At 39.9% G+C, this 15,899-nt stretch overlaps 1 protein-coding gene across 1 annotated transcript in view; it reads right to left on the reverse strand.

The window, feature by feature from the left end:
- COL1A2 (collagen type I alpha 2 chain) overlaps positions 1-15,899 on the reverse strand; it is a 73,194-nt gene that overhangs the window by 29,657 nt on the left and 27,638 nt on the right. The window contains exons 16-32 of the mRNA XM_078663741.1: positions 15,628-15,726; positions 15,482-15,526; positions 14,054-14,152; positions 13,855-13,908; positions 13,637-13,744; positions 12,158-12,211; positions 11,963-12,061; positions 11,018-11,071; positions 10,468-10,566; positions 9,881-9,934; positions 7,694-7,747; positions 7,551-7,604; positions 7,262-7,315; positions 6,304-6,348; positions 3,096-3,194; positions 2,854-2,961; positions 1,551-1,604 (exon numbers count right to left, since the gene is read on the reverse strand). Of these exons, the coding sequence (XP_078519867.1) occupies positions 1,551-1,604; positions 2,854-2,961; positions 3,096-3,194; positions 6,304-6,348; positions 7,262-7,315; positions 7,551-7,604; positions 7,694-7,747; positions 9,881-9,934; positions 10,468-10,566; positions 11,018-11,071; positions 11,963-12,061; positions 12,158-12,211; positions 13,637-13,744; positions 13,855-13,908; positions 14,054-14,152; positions 15,482-15,526; positions 15,628-15,726 (1,233 nt within the window). The remainder of the gene's footprint in view (positions 1-1,550; positions 1,605-2,853; positions 2,962-3,095; positions 3,195-6,303; positions 6,349-7,261; positions 7,316-7,550; positions 7,605-7,693; positions 7,748-9,880; positions 9,935-10,467; positions 10,567-11,017; positions 11,072-11,962; positions 12,062-12,157; positions 12,212-13,636; positions 13,745-13,854; positions 13,909-14,053; positions 14,153-15,481; positions 15,527-15,627; positions 15,727-15,899) is intronic.

The raw sequence follows: 15,899 nt of genomic DNA on the forward strand, positions 1-15,899 counted from the left end.
TTACCATTGATTGGTAAAACAGTTCCAATAAAACATTTCATTGAAAATATCAACTGTCTAAGTACTACCTTCACATTTATCTTTGTCTGTTATTGCTACCTTTGGAAAGCCTTCATGCATGGTACAGTCACATATTTCATATCCAACCCGGGTTTATCAGAGCCTTATTTAGAATGTGTGCTTAGTCTATCATTAAAAATGGTTTTAAAGTCCCGTTGTAATTGATAAAGCATTAAAGAGGAGCAGAAATGTGTCCTTTCACATTTTCTACCACTTAAAAAAGTCTCCTGGCTCTATTTACTCAATTAAATATTATAGTATTGTATCCCACTACTGAACACTCAGCCAATTGGTAAATAAACATGTTCTACTTCCTGTAGGCTGATTGGTCTTCTCTGTTAGCCAAATCAAAAGGAGGAGCCCAGACAGTGTTAATAACAGGATACATTGGAAGAGGCTAAGGCACGGCAACAGGAGAAGGGAGCCATTTTTATTTGTCTTTTCGAATAGAAGATAGCTCCTGCTGTGAGCACTCCCGGCTTCTGAAGAGGAGAGTGCTATCAGTGTTACTGCCCTTGCCTGCAGGGAAATGACGGCAATCAGTCCCCCCCCCCTCCTATTATACATCTTGGCCTGTGTTTCGGGCCCACAACTATGGCGAAAGAAATGATCAACCATTGCTGACTATCTGTTCAGGTAATAATGCTTGAACATTGCCCTGGGCACAATGGTTACAGTGGTGCTAGAACATACTAGTCAAAGAAGGAGGAATATCCTAAGACAAACAGGAAGGAAGTGAAAGAGAGGAATTGGAATGTTGGAAGAGAAGGCTCATACCAGGCATTTTACCATCCATTACCTTCAAATAGGGTCTATACACATTTCAGTGTTCTACTTTTTAATGAGTAATGTGTATGGAGCACTGTGCCCTGATCCCACCTTTTAATGTACACCAAACATAATAGTGGTGGAATTCAGCACAGCAACATGTGCTCCCAACTCCGAATGTGAAGGATTAAAAACACTAATTGATAAGAGCACCAATGGAAATATTGGTTAGCCTGGTATAATCTGCAATATTGTCCTCTGTTTATGTCCAGCAACACACTTTGCTTGCATTTAGTAGAAGCAGATGTGTATTTTATTCAAAATTTAAAACTGATTTTAATGTTCTCCCTCTTTGCCTAGTTACCATACATGGTTTTAAAGCATGCTGAAGCTGGAGTAAGTTATCAATATGTTGTAGGCAGTGTTAAGACTGTCATAGACTTGAAACGTGTAAAGGAAAACAAAGGTATTTTGATTATCATTGACTTCCTGTATAGGAATAGTTTACCTGTATGTATTGGTACATGTTGCTATAATGTTATCACACTCAAATACGTGTGAAAGTCCACCTTATTTTCACCTGGTAAAATTGTATATTCACTTTGCATTTCAAGGTGCAGTATTCTAAAAAATACATAATAGAGGACCTTGTCTGTCCTGATCTGAGAGTACAGGATTTAAACCCCAGCAAGTAATGTGTATAATCAATTCAAAGTACTTACACGTGCACCATCTCTTCCTTGGTTTCCGTATTCACCTCGGTTTCCGGTTTCACCCTAGAAAGAAGAAAAACCTTTGTCAGTGTTATAGAAAGCGCAATGTTATCATCATGCGTCATAATGGCCGGGTTCTTTGTGGCTTTGCAGTACTGGGTATGTGTACTTCTTTATCAACTTTAAGGATGTGGTGGGCATTATTATGACAGTGCCAGCATGACTGGGACTTGCTCATCCAACATTTTAGCATGGAAGTTCACTAATAACAAAACAACATTTGGATTGTTTTGAAAATATTACATTTATGACATTCCCTATCTTAAAAAATTCACTTATGTCTTGCATGGACAAAAAATGATTGTACTGATTGTCCATGCAGCTGCTTATTTCCAGATATAAGTGCTACCGACATCACGTAGGAATTTTATCCAAATGTATTCCCCATCTTGCATCATCTATAAGTTTGATATTCTCAGAAATGTATTGTTCAATGTTTTTTTTTTGCCGTCATGTTTTAGGTGTACAAGTTAACATAAGTGATGATATTGTTTTGCTCCAAGCCTGAGAGTGTTTTTGGAAAAGAGGCATCGAATCAGCACAAAAAAATAAAGGCCTGTTAATCTCAGAGTAGAGTGGTGTCAAAGGTGCCTAAAGGCCTCAAATGTGGGCTCTTGTTGGTTCAGTAACATTGAGATGAGTATAGTTTAATAGTGAGCCAAACATTTGTGATGTAGCAAGATTTCCTGCTGTGTTTGTTCCAATTAGCATCACCAGAGGCCTCTGAGAAATTGACCCTTTTCCTAAACCTCTTTCTGGCCTTGCTACAAATCCTGATTTGAGTGCAAACTTCCATTTGTGCCCCAATAAAGGTTTCAGGTCAGGCACACGTTGTGCACAGCACACTCTTTACCCCCAAGATTTTCCCAAGTTTTATTCCAATCACAGAACAGGAGATAAAAGTCAATTCATGAAATAGCCCCTACTGTGAGTTTAAAAACTAGAACAAGCTACGTAGATGGTAAATACTGTGCCTCACATAATTAATATTTACAGGTGCACAGTTTGTTCCTGGATTAGCACAGATGTTATAATTGAGGTCTAAATTGTTAAGTCTGCTTTCTATGATTATTTTGAGTTACGCATTGTTTGACGTGTCCTTTACACCAGTCATTGTAGAACAGTAGTGTTTTTTGTTGTGATGCACTACAATTAGAAGCTCAGTGGAAAGCAGAGGGGAGGTTCACAATCCATTACTTTATGTAAATGGAGAGACACAGTAGGTGAGGCATATCACTGTGTATTCATTTACCTTTTCTCCTTTGACACCTGGTGCTCCAGCAGTACCTCTTTCCCCAGGAATTCCACCGGAGCCAGATGGGCCAACACTACCAGCTAAACCAGCAACACCAGGCTCACCCTTAAAAACACAAGAGAAAGAAACGTCATGAAATTGCTGCTTTCGCACATTTTTAACAACATTATCCTTGTACTGAGGATCCCATATTAAACTACTTTCATAATTATTTAAAAAGGTGGAGTAGTTGAACTTACCTTTGTACCATCAGGGCCGGGAGGGCCAGATGGACCACGGGATCCAATGGGGCCAGGAGGTCCAACAGAGCCGCTTTCACCTGGAGCACCGCGCTCACCCTAAGAAAGACATGTTGATTAGTATAGCAGCAGGTACAAGGGTCATTTTATTTAAATACATAGAATTCTTGAGTGATATATAGCAACATATATAATAACAAAACTGCAAACCAAAAAAAGTCTGGACAACTTCAGTTTCAAGTCATCAAATTAATAAAGCACGTTCTTCTGCCCTTTCTTAAGCAATGTTCTTTCTTAAATTAAGGTTCGACTAAGAGATTAGATCAGTGGACAGATGCTAGGCATAAGTTCATAAACTGGAAAGCAATACGTTGGATTGTCAAGCCATCTGTTTTCCTGTGATTTGCTATATTCATAGTAAAGCCTTAAATTATTTGATCTTGAGAAGTGTACATTGATATTGAGTGATTTTGCTTTAGAGTTCTATATTTATTTATGTTAATCTTGCTTTTCTGATGTTTTTATGGAGGCACTGTCTCTGTGAACAGCATGTGGAGATAATTCCTAATAACATTGTTTGCCACCCACACATATTTAACTGAAGTGCTAAAGATTTCGGAAATGTAAATTACAATCAACCCCGTATCAAGTTTGCATAATGAAAGGTTATGACGTTTACGTTTGAAATTACTATTTAATAATGCAGTATTCATACATATGCCACTGCAATGCAAACCTTAAACAAGATTTCACTTCAGTCTGTCAGAGTTCTTCCTTCTGCTTACTACAAGCTCTACTGTTACTGCTCTACCACTCTACCTCTCTACTCGCAGTCATTGCTTAAGCAATTTCAAAGAGATTACGTTATGGAATATTTGAGGCAATATCTTTGAATTCAGAAAATTCCTCAGAATGTGCTGCAAATTGTTGTTATGAGAGAGGAGTAGAAATATGCCTCGTATGAAAATTCTGTCCTCAGCAGGCATGGCAACATATATTCAGAAGTACTGATTCATGGCATTCCAGTGGTGTGGTCAGTAGACAAACAGAGGTAACATATGAAATGATTAGAACTATGTATAATTCTGCGTATTGTTTTCTAAGCCACACAAACATTGTTCGTGGCTACCTGTCAGTAGACAGTAACAAATTATTTCACAACAAAACTCAAAAGGGTGAAAATGAAAATTGAATGAAAAACAAAATCGAAAGATCCAGAATGTGATTGTAATTTACGTCCAACAGAAAAACAACAAATAGAGCACCGTGTCCACTCTTCATGTAGTTTTTAATTGAATGTCCTTCCCACTTTAACTATCATAATGGGCCCTTATCGTTATTGCTTGTAAGATATGAATGTCCCCACTTTCCTTTCAAAATGATAATATTGCTTTAATATTTTTCACCTTTAATGTAATTGTTTCTAAGGATAGATGACTTCAATGTCCAACATCAAGAAAGAAAAGCATTTGGAGCTTCACAAGATTTGCTTCAGTTCACCAAGCTTAATTTTTAGACAAGCTGCCATAGCTTGAAGCAAGTCACTGCCAAGTCCTGTAAAGGACCAGGGATTACATTAATGGAGGCTAATATTTATCTCAAGAGAGATGCTTCGATAAAATAAAAATGGATGGAATGTCATAAAGAAAATACCAGAAATACTATCTCGCTGAAAAATGTTTCCAATAAAAACGTCTTATGGAAAGCAACAAAATAAGTCATTGGTGGAAATAAGGGTTACATAGCGTGAGACAATACGGCAGTCATTCCTGCCATGTGCCTTGGTGAAATACCATTAGTACATTTTGTAGTTTTTCCTTGAGGCAGTTGCTAGAAGATCTGTGGTTGCTGCCAAAATAGGAACTGGTTTTCACTGTTGTAATGTCCTTTAATTGGGCATCCAAAAAGCCAACTGAGACGTCTGCAAATGGTTCAAAATCAAGATACTCATTGGGGCAAATTTACAATAACTGGCACATGAATCCCTGCTTATCAGCAGGGATGCTGCAGTTATTTTGCGTCACGGCAGATACCTCTTGCCGCCACCATGGATGGGCAGCATTTACAATGCGGCGCACCATGGGGCAAGAATAGACAGATGCGTGATGCATCTGCTGCCGTAAAGGTGACGCATTGCTGGAGTTGCATCGCTAGCGCGACGCAGCTCCAGCAAGGCTCGGGGTGCGCCTATGCTTAACATGCTGCGTCAATCCTTATACCTGCTTCAAGCAGGCGCAGGGTTTTGACGCAGCATGGCCGTAAAAGTGACTGAGTGAAATCTTGTAGATTTCACTCAGCCACTTTTATGAGGCGTTCCTGTGCCGGAACACCCCCCCTCCTCACCCCCATGCGCCAGAACGCCCACATGTCGTGCAGGGCTTTACAACGTGATGCATCTCCCTAGATGCATCACGTTGTAAATACCCCGCAGCATGGCGCTGCCTTTGCACCGCCGCTGTGTCATAAAAGTGACGCAACGGCGGCACAAATGTGGCGTACGGGGCTTGTAAATCTGCCCCATTGTGTCTACCATGCCCAAATTTTACGAAGGCTGGGATTTTGTTGCTCAAATTACATTGACTTCCTATCCACAAAACAATTTTATTTAAATCTCTTTCAAAAGTACACAAGTGCCTGTTTGGGCAAGCTCCTGATTTTCACAAAGCAAGACTGCTTCCTTACACCACCACAACTGGAGCAGTAAGATCTGCCTAATCAAAACTTCTTCAGGTCCAGGTTTAAAAAAATCTTCAATGGGTGGCTGGGTTTTTTATGGTTTGCCCTTCGACTCTGGAATCAGCTATCTCTATGTTTTCACATTTGGCCTTATGTAAAAGGTTGAAACCCATATTTGTAGCTTCTAATTGCCACATGCACATATTAGCTGCTGGCACCAAGAGACCTTCACTGAAGACATTTTCTATATCATATAAAGATTTTTTCTAACATGCACACCTTGATTCTATGCTCGCAGGTTAAATAAGGAATAGGACTATTTCACCCATTCACATTCCACCTGGTAGTATCTCAAGGAATCTGTGTGGGGAAAAGTCTGAGTCAAAGTGCAATTTGCATCCATCTCAGACTCAAACGCTGTGTGCAAACAACATGTGCTTCTGACTTTCAATTTATTGTTTGGCTTAGAATTAGCCTGTTAGAAAATTCATCACATTAATTGACAAAATACAAATGATAAATTCATACTTACTCGCACACCAGCCGGACCAGCAGGACCATGGTCACCAGGAATACCCTGTAAAAAGAAAAACAGTTTCAATACATTTTAAAATATCCTATCAGACAATTATTCTAAAAGAAAACAGTGTACACTATGCTGTACAGTGTTCATCGTCTATGTCTTGAATACAAAGTGAAATCCAAAATTAAAACCTGAGTCCATTACAATAATTCTTCATTATAAAAGGTAAATTAAGTTGTTGACAGGGTTAATAGTGCCCGTTTGCGTTAGCATCACTGAAGATTTTCACGAGTGCTCAGCCCTTAAATGGCATCTGTTCATTTTAGTGGCTTCTTTAGAAATGGAAGAGTGATGTCAGGAGTTCAATCAGGGTTCTCCAGCCTGTAATATTCAGTGTATAAATAATAGCCCCCGACTGCCTCTGGAATTCCTTCTTGAATCTTAACATCCCCTTATACAACCTTTCACAATTCATTTTGAAAGCACAAGTTTTTAAAACTGTACATTAAATCCCAGTTTTAGCTTAGTAGAAGAAGACTGAGGAGTAGTAGGGGTTAGCTAATAACAGAAAAGAGGTGACATGGAGTGGCCCTGGCAAGGGATGGTATTCACAGTTATTTTTTAAGTATTTCTACTCCTACTATGACTACTAATACTACTAATATTAATAATATGTACTATCACAATATCAATTAATATTACTAGCAAACAATTGTATTATACTAGTACTGGTTGGAAGAAAGCCATTAATGAATGGAAAGCCTCTTTTTAACATTTTTGACTGAACCACAAACCTACCATGTTCAAAGTAGGTGTCAATAAAAGCACATTTTTCAAAATACATTACAAAAAGAATTTTCCCACTGGGTTAATCACCAGCCATTCAATTTATAATGAGCTGTCTTTATTCATTGATAGCAACTCTAACATACTCCCAAACATCTTATGTTCTCAGTGTATTACTTACCCTGTCTCCAGGCTTGCCAACTTCTCCAGCAGGACCTCCAGGACCGGGCAGACCCTAAAAAGGAAATAAGAAACATTCAAATGCATACAATTTTTCAAGTGTGAACATATCAAATGTTCAACAGACTTATTAAAAAATAAACAAAATCATTAGATATCAGCAAACTAGAGCAACCTTCACTTAAGCTAGTAGAATGAACCTATGCTAATGCTTGAACAGCCATATTTTTCCTAGTTTCCCATGAGATTTCAAAGGATTCTTGATAAAATTATACAATTGAAATTCTTACCTGGAAACCAGGAGCACCAGCTGGGCCTTGTTCACCTTTCTCACCAGAATTTCCCTAGAAAAGAAAAAATATGATTACATGAAGAGGTGCTTGTATTGCAAATTAGATAATAGCATGACATGAGTAAACAAAATGATACTCACCAGAACACCAATTGGACCTTGGGGACCATTGTTTCCATCGTTACCAGGAGCTCCCTAAAAAAAAATTACCGTTCATTACACTTGTATTGTTAAATGTTACAAAAAGTGCATGCTTTTTGTTCAAACTATGACATGCTATTTCTCGACTGGTTTGCTATAAGTTTATATACACTTTACCCAGGTGCACCATAGCATCAGACTATAATGCATCTGAGCTCCTCTTCTTCTTAATATCTTGGCAGTAGTCTAACTAATCAGCTGTCATGAGCACAGAGCAAGTGTTGTTACAGTTTGAGATAGGCCTGCACAAACATAGGGGCCGATTACAATGGCGGTAAATTTGCGACCGCCAGTGAGGCCCGCCGGCCCGGTGGCCGTGGATTTACCTCCATCGTCCTTAAAATTCCCACTGCCAAATTAGGATGGCGGTGGGAAGGGAAAAGGTACCTCGGAGGACGGAAAGGCCGTCCGTCCTGGTCCCGCCAGGCGGGCCTTTTCCGCCCACCTTGCGGGACCAGGTACAAGGGGTCAATGGAAGCGGTGCCGTGCAGGCACCGCCATGGTCATTTGGATGCCTGTCTTTTGCGATGGAGCTCCAGCCGCAAAAAGACAGGCGGAAAATGCCTTTGGGCGCCTTTTGCGGGCCCCCAGGGGGGTGGGAGGGTGGGGTGCTGCACGTGGGGGTACCTTTGGTACCCCCCCTTCATTTGCATGTACAAGGTGGCAGGCACCGCACTGTGCCTGACATGTTGTACAAGGAAATGTAAAACATGTGTTTTTACATTGTGGCGGGTGCTGCCACCCGCCACAATGTAAACATACAGGATGCGCCCACCAGTGTGGCGGGCGCATCCTAATTGGTTTTGCGGGACTACCGCACCTATGGCGGGCAGTCCCTTTTCCACCAGCGATGGCGGGCGGTAATAGGCCCCATAGTTTTTGCATCCACATTCAATTCTCCTAGAATTAGAAAAACTTAAATTCCCCATGATTACAATGGATTATTCATTCAGTAATTCAAAGGGATATTGGACCATGATTGGTCCTGTTTGTTTAGCATGGAACCATTTATAAAATGATTCACATCAGATTAGCACAGATATTCCACTACTATTGTTTAACCTGAGGGATTGCTTTTAACTGTGACTAATGAGAACCCGTCTTCAGTGGTTGTTTTACTTTAAAAAGCATATCCTATTATTTTATGGCTCAATTATTTGCAAGCTGTTGTCAGAAACCTGTAAAGACTAGGTGTATCCTGCAAGTTCTGATTTAAATGGACGTTAATTAAGAGTCGTGAGGGGTAGAGGTTTGTGTCCTTGGTATTCAATTTGTCATCTTTGGCACTGCCCTTTCTTACACTTGGTCTCAGGGCAGGAAGGCAGTGGCATAGTCAGAATGCAAGTGTGGCTCTGTTAGCCCAGTTTACTATAGTTTGCACTCAATGCATTTTCCCTTGCCTTTCAAAGGGACAAATAGCAGCCTATTGATGGAATAAGGGGTTGACCGGCGATGTAATTGAAGGTCAAAGGGTGTGCGATGTCACTTCCACTACCCTGCATTTTAGTAATCAAACTCCATGCTAATCTACTGCCTGATTCTGTATCCTTGTTATCACCATTATCTCAGGAGATGTGCTGTTCTGCTTGAAAAAAAGGAAACTGCTCTAGCTCCTTGCTCTCAAAAAAAAGAAACACGTCTATGAGTTGGACAAAAGTAAATACTAATAAACCCACTCAAGCCAGCATATGGGGATCATTCAGGGTGTACGATTTAACTTCAGTACGTTATTGAATAATAAGCGCAAATCTGTTGATTTATTTGCTAACATGTTTTGAAATATGTCCTAAGGGTTAGGCAATCTAGACAGGTAGGGTATTAATACACAGGAACAGTCCTTGCAATCAATATTAATCCGTGCATGGGATTCAGATTACCGTACTGCTTTGGCCACGCTGTTTTCCCAAAATAGCATATTGGGCAGATTGTATAAACACAAAAACCAGAACTAAGCCTAATTTGCAATAAAACCCTGATATAAGAGGCAGAATAAAGCTGATAAAATGGTTGTTTCCAATTCATCTCTTTGTTTTTAACAATGTAGCATAGCTATAGGTGTTATGGGTGTTTTAGATTCACTATGATTGCAAATAATGTATTAATACAAAAGAAGAAACAAATACATACCCTAGCACCGGCAGGTCCAGCGCTACCCTTGTCACCATTCTTACCAGGCTCTCCCTGTGTATAATAAACAGAATCTGATTACACATAATACAATTCATGTTCTGATTTCAAAAAGATAAAGAGCATATTTTAATTTTAGATTGCGGATGTTATTATGGCACTGATAGCGGAAAGAAACTGTGAACAAATTTCATTTTATGCAAATTCCAAATTGAAATTAACTTTTATTTTGATGGGTAAAGCCAACCACACAGAGTCAAAGTGTTGAATTGTTGGCCAACCATGAAACAGAGAAAAATAGTTATGTCCAATTTAGCTACCTTTTGATCCACAAAGAAGGTAAAATCATGGTGGGCTGCCTTTAATAAGCATTTAATTTACCCTTTCACCGATTTGGATATCACTTTTGCCAGAAAATGCTTATGGCAATAAAACTACAAGTGGCAACATTTTCCATGTTAATTAAGGACAATAATTTCGTTATAATTAAGGGAAGTCTGAATTTGCCTCATGAAGATTTCCAATGCCATAAACGTCTCTGATGGTGTGGGTGGCACTTCACTCATATCATAGGCCAAGTTACTTACAGGTGGGCCTTTTGGACCAGGGAATCCTATGCTGCCAGGCTCGCCTCTAGCACCAGTTGGACCAGCGGAGCCAGTACGACCTTCAATGCCCTGTGGACCCTACAAAAGATAAAACATGCTTTCATTAGTATATGGCCAGGCATCTTTAAGATTCCATTTAGCCATTTGATCAGAAAAACATATCCCTATGCATAGCTGGATTTAAACATGTCCTTTTCCACAATCCCAAATGCTATAAATTAGTCATCTCCAGTTGGCCATTATTGTATCCAAAGCAACCACAATTTAGATTCATTCATTTTTATGTAATGCTAACTGGAACATTTAGTTAATTGAAGCACTAAAAAATAAAAGGGTTCATTATTACTCATCTCAATTTACAAAAGACCTGGTTTGTCCCATCTGATCTTTATATCAGTTGTGGTATTATCAACAGCCCTGCCCACATAGTTAGAACAGACTAGTAAAGTATGCTTATTTGTTAACATTATCTTCTTTAAAATATTTACACATGTTGCACTGCTTTCAGACGTGAGAATAAAACACTTACGGAGGGACCTTCTTTGCCTGCAGGGCCTGTATTACCAGGAAAACCAGGAATTCCCTAAAACAAAAAAAATGTTTTATGTTAAAAAAAAAACGGTACTGATGCTTATCTCATATACTTACTTTTGAAAATTGTAGCTACTTCAATTAACATTACTTATACACAAATACATTATTTCTACATTGTGATACTTTCAAGCATTTCATTAAGACTATTTAGTATTAAAAAACGAATCTAACTGCATCAAAGTGAAGAGAATCAATTGGGGCAATACATTTTCTTTATAAATTAGTATTAATGCTATCTTTTGTGATATGTTTTACTTCAAACATTTACTTAGGGCAAAACTATAGGATCCTAATAATTATTAAGTATTGTTTGATAAATAGATGATGGTTTAATTATGTTATAATATTATTGATGTATAGTTGTATATTGAAATGCTAATTCTTGAAATGGTGTCACCCAACTAGCTACAGGTTTTTCATCCCGGCTTTCTTAAGATAACATTTCCAATATGCAAACTGATGTCTGTTTAACTTCCTCACTTTGACATAGAGGATTGAATTGCAACAGTTCGCCTCTAAAGTGAATGATCTCATGCCACTTTGTGCTTTCTATGACACATGGGCACTGATAGATAATACCAGAGGCTAAAGTCACTATGTTCCACAGGATTTAAAAACTGTACTATTTTCTTAACTTGGATCTGCTGCGTATTATTTGCATAATGACTGATTATACGGAATTACTAGTGACACAGAACTCAAGAATTGCTCTCATACCTGAAAGCAAGTACCATGCTCAAGCATGCTCAGAAATCTTCAGCTTTTGACTTAGGCCTGAACATTTTAATAATACATTTCACTGATTGTCTTTGTCTTTTATTAAAAGTTATTTCCTTACATTCCAAAAGATCATAATGTATAAACTTAAATTTCAATATACCCTTGCTCCTAAGAGACCAGGCTCGCCAGGGCGTCCTGCATCACCAGAAGGACCACGAGCACCAGAAGGACCAGAAGAACCACGACTTCCAGGAGCGCCCTAGAAAACACCAAATACAATGACCATGAGTAACATAACCATGAATCATGAGCAGTAATAGCAATATTTCAGTGTCATTTCAGTCTTTAAACTTACCATTCCACCAGCTCTGCCATCAGCACCAGGGAGACCACGGGTTCCAGGAACACCCTACAACATGATAAATAAACATATTAAATACAATAAAAAAGTTATGTAGAGTCATTAAGCAAAACAATTAGAATACTTTGTCCATGAATGCACTACATTGAATGTTAAGCAACCTGAGGGAGATTTGGCATAATTCATAAAGGTACTAGCGCACATTAAAGTGTTCTGAGGATATTCTAGTCATTTTAATTTAAGATATAATATCATTCTGATATGGACACTATGGCGGACTACATGTAATATATGGCGTTAAAAAGGACATCTTAATACATAATGCCCTTACAAAGTTTTTCTGGAATGATGGTCAAAGTGGAAGGATTTCCATATACAACTGACTCGCATTCACAATGCGCAACTTGATAGTTTCTTGATAATGATATGTAACTAAGGGGCACATTAGGATGGCACCCTAGCGGAAATCGGGACCGCCCGCCTAAAGGGCGGGGGTCCCGACTTTGACATTAGGATGCGCCCGCCACAGTGGCGGGCGCATTCCTCAATTTAACATTGTGGCGGGCGATGCTCACTGCACCGCCCGCCACAATGTTAATAAACAAAAGCCCGCCTTTGCACAATCGAAGCGGCAGGCACTGCGCGGTGCCTGCCTCTTCGAGTATGCAAAGGCAGGGGGGTACCACAGGTACCCCCCTATGGCCACCCCCCTTTCGCCTTCACTCTGGGGGCCCACAGGGGGTCCCCCGAGTGAACACCGCATGCCTTTCTGTGGGGGCATTGCCGCCACAGAAAAGCATTGAAAAAAGGCCATAGTAATATGGCGGGCGGTGTCTAACAGACACCGCCTCCATGTTACTCGTTTTCCGCCCTGGCCGCAAGGCGACCCGGGCAGAAAACAGGCGGGCGGTGTTTTTCACCACCGCCTTCCCCTCCGCCATCCTAATATGGCGGGGGAATTTGGGCTTGCGATGTCGGGCGGTTTCCTCCGCCAGCCTGGTGGAGGCAAACCGCCGACATCGTAATGGACCCCTAAGTGTTTGGACAACAATTAATATGGGTTAAGAGCACATTTTTATAATTTTTAGGAATGAACACTTGAAGGTCCAGTATTATATATATAATTTAAATCTAAATTTTCCATTGATATTGCACATTTGCTATAGGGATGATATACATATATATATATAGCGCTGACTGTCACCCTACGGGTATCCTGGCGCTTCTGACTGAGAGGGGAACCTTGATGGAGAAGAGGTTGGGCCGAATATATAGCATATATATATATATATATATATATATATATAGAGAGAGAGAGAGGGATACATTTGCTACTCTTGTACCCATGTTGTGACTTATAGAGGGCCTTGTGCATGTTCTTTGAAGACATAGTTACAAAGATATCAGAAGCTAAATGATTATGTTTGCCATTCCTAATTCACAATTTCATAACCACAATGATCATAAACCTACCCTTATGCCTGCAGCGCCTGAAGGGCCAGAGGATCCAGGCTCACCATTTGGACCTCTTTTGCCTTCTTCTCCAGATGGACCAGAATTACCTTGGGGACCAGCAGATCCCTGAAGAAGACAAATACAGCAAACTTTGAGACAAGGATCAGGTCAACATGGATGGTAGGTTTTCAACCCTGCCAGAATATTATATTTGAAAGAATCTGTTTGTTACTTACAGGTTCACCCTTGGAGCCAGTATCTCCCTTTCCACCAGCAGTTCCTGGGTCACCCTACAGCAAAACAGAAAAAAAGGGATATTATGATTATTCTGTATCAAGAGGTGTCCATTTACTGACCAGGAGCGTTCATCATTTGTGTGACTTGCTTTGAAATAATTAGCAAATAAGCACTGTATGTGAAAACAATTGTACTTACAGCAAGTCCCCTGGAACCAGCAGCGCCAGATGCCCCTTGTGGGCCAGGAATACCACGTGGACCAGGCAAACCAGGAGCACCACCAACACCAGGAAGGCCCTGTAGAAGAGAAACAATTACTTAGGTACAGTTGTTATGAAAAAAAATCTACATCATTTAGAAAAAGTAACATGAATTTAGTCCTAAATGACATAGGCACATGTCACATATTAACTATCACCCTTGACAAACAATTAAAGATTAGTACCTATTATAGAGTGCATTAATAAGTGTTAAATTCCTGCCTCATTTTATGGGCACAAGCTGGAAGCAAGGGCAAATACGAGGAGCGTTAACCGAGGAACATCAGTGGAGCAGCTTAGAATGTTGATATCCCCTTTGTTAGAGCTGGCATTGCCCTTGCTACCCATGGTCTACATGATCATAAAAGCGGTGTCACGAGCAAAAAAATAATTACAAGATTCTAAAATACTTGTTCCCTTTCTTTAGATTCCACTCCTTGCGCTTACTCTTAATCTTCAAGCCGCTAATACAAGGTTGTTGAGGGGCTAAAGGTTTACATGTTGTCATGTGATACTAGCACATCGCACTTGAAAAATTCCCTGGCACATAATTACAGTTGGCGAGTCAACCACAGTGAGAATCCCACTTTAGTGGCCCATCACCTCTGTGCTCTATGTACCTTGTTTATTTTTAGGCTGCCCTTCTCTGAAAATGTTTGCCTTGTTCAAGGAAGGGTGGCATTTCCATGGGGGTCTGCCATGTTCTGGAACTGCTCGTGTTTCCATGGCCATCTGTGGCTTTTATTTTAAAAGGGGAGGCGGCATCACCTGTACCCCCTGTTTATTTTTAAAAGGTGTTCCCCACAACCACCAACACATCCTCACTTTTTTGTTTTCTGGTTCCCCACCAGCTTCACACACACTGTTCCATCAAACAGTGAAATGCAGGCAGAATGTTATCTGGTGACTCAAAATGTGTAGCCAAAGCTGCGTGCCCTGTCATGTCATGGGTATCAAGGGCACTTGACATCACTCCACTAACAAAAATGTAAGGATATACCATCAATTGCCCAGTCTGCTTCACTTCTCTACTCTTTCACTCAACTCGAAGGTGAGAATGTAAGCAAGCAACAATAGGTAATGCTGTATTCTAAGTCTTTAATCAGCTGATATCTGGTACTAACAGAAAATTAGGCTGAGACTATTTCAGAAGTCTCCAATAGGCATTACCTTCTTTTGGTATCATAGCTGACATTTGGTACTACTGCTTACTGCAAGGCTTGACTTTGTGGGCAGTAAACAGTAAGGGCATGTTTGAACTAATTAAAAAAATAGTTGTCTAATCTTTATTTTTGATGTAACTCATCATATTCCTCATCACACTGGAAATGTTTAGAAGCACCTCATTATAAATACTAATACTCACAGCAGCACCTTTTGCTCCAGCGACACCATTAGAACCAGGATTTCCCTGTTAGAGAAAAGAAAGAAATATGTGTTACTAATATTCAAGGTATCACCCTTCTTTCAACAAAGTAAATATTATTAAGGAAATGTTTGATATGTACTTACGGCAGGTCCAACAGGGCCAACAGAACCAGGGAGGCCAGGATCTCCTCTAGAACCAGCAGGACCAGAAGGACCAGTGCTTCCAGCAGAGCCAACTTCACCCTGTTGGAAACAGATATCTACATTACTTGCAGATCTTCCTTGATTGTTTTCAATTACCTGTGACACACATTCTTATAGACAGACAAACACAGACATACCCAACACACTATCTCTCAAACACAGAGACACTTACCTGCATCTTTTTATGATGATACAGAGGGAGACATTAAATC

Source organism: Lissotriton helveticus, chromosome 10 (assembly GCF_964261635.1).
Source record: "Lissotriton helveticus chromosome 10, aLisHel1.1, whole genome shotgun sequence".
In the NCBI taxonomy this organism is placed as follows: Eukaryota; Metazoa; Chordata; class Amphibia; order Caudata; family Salamandridae; genus Lissotriton; species Lissotriton helveticus.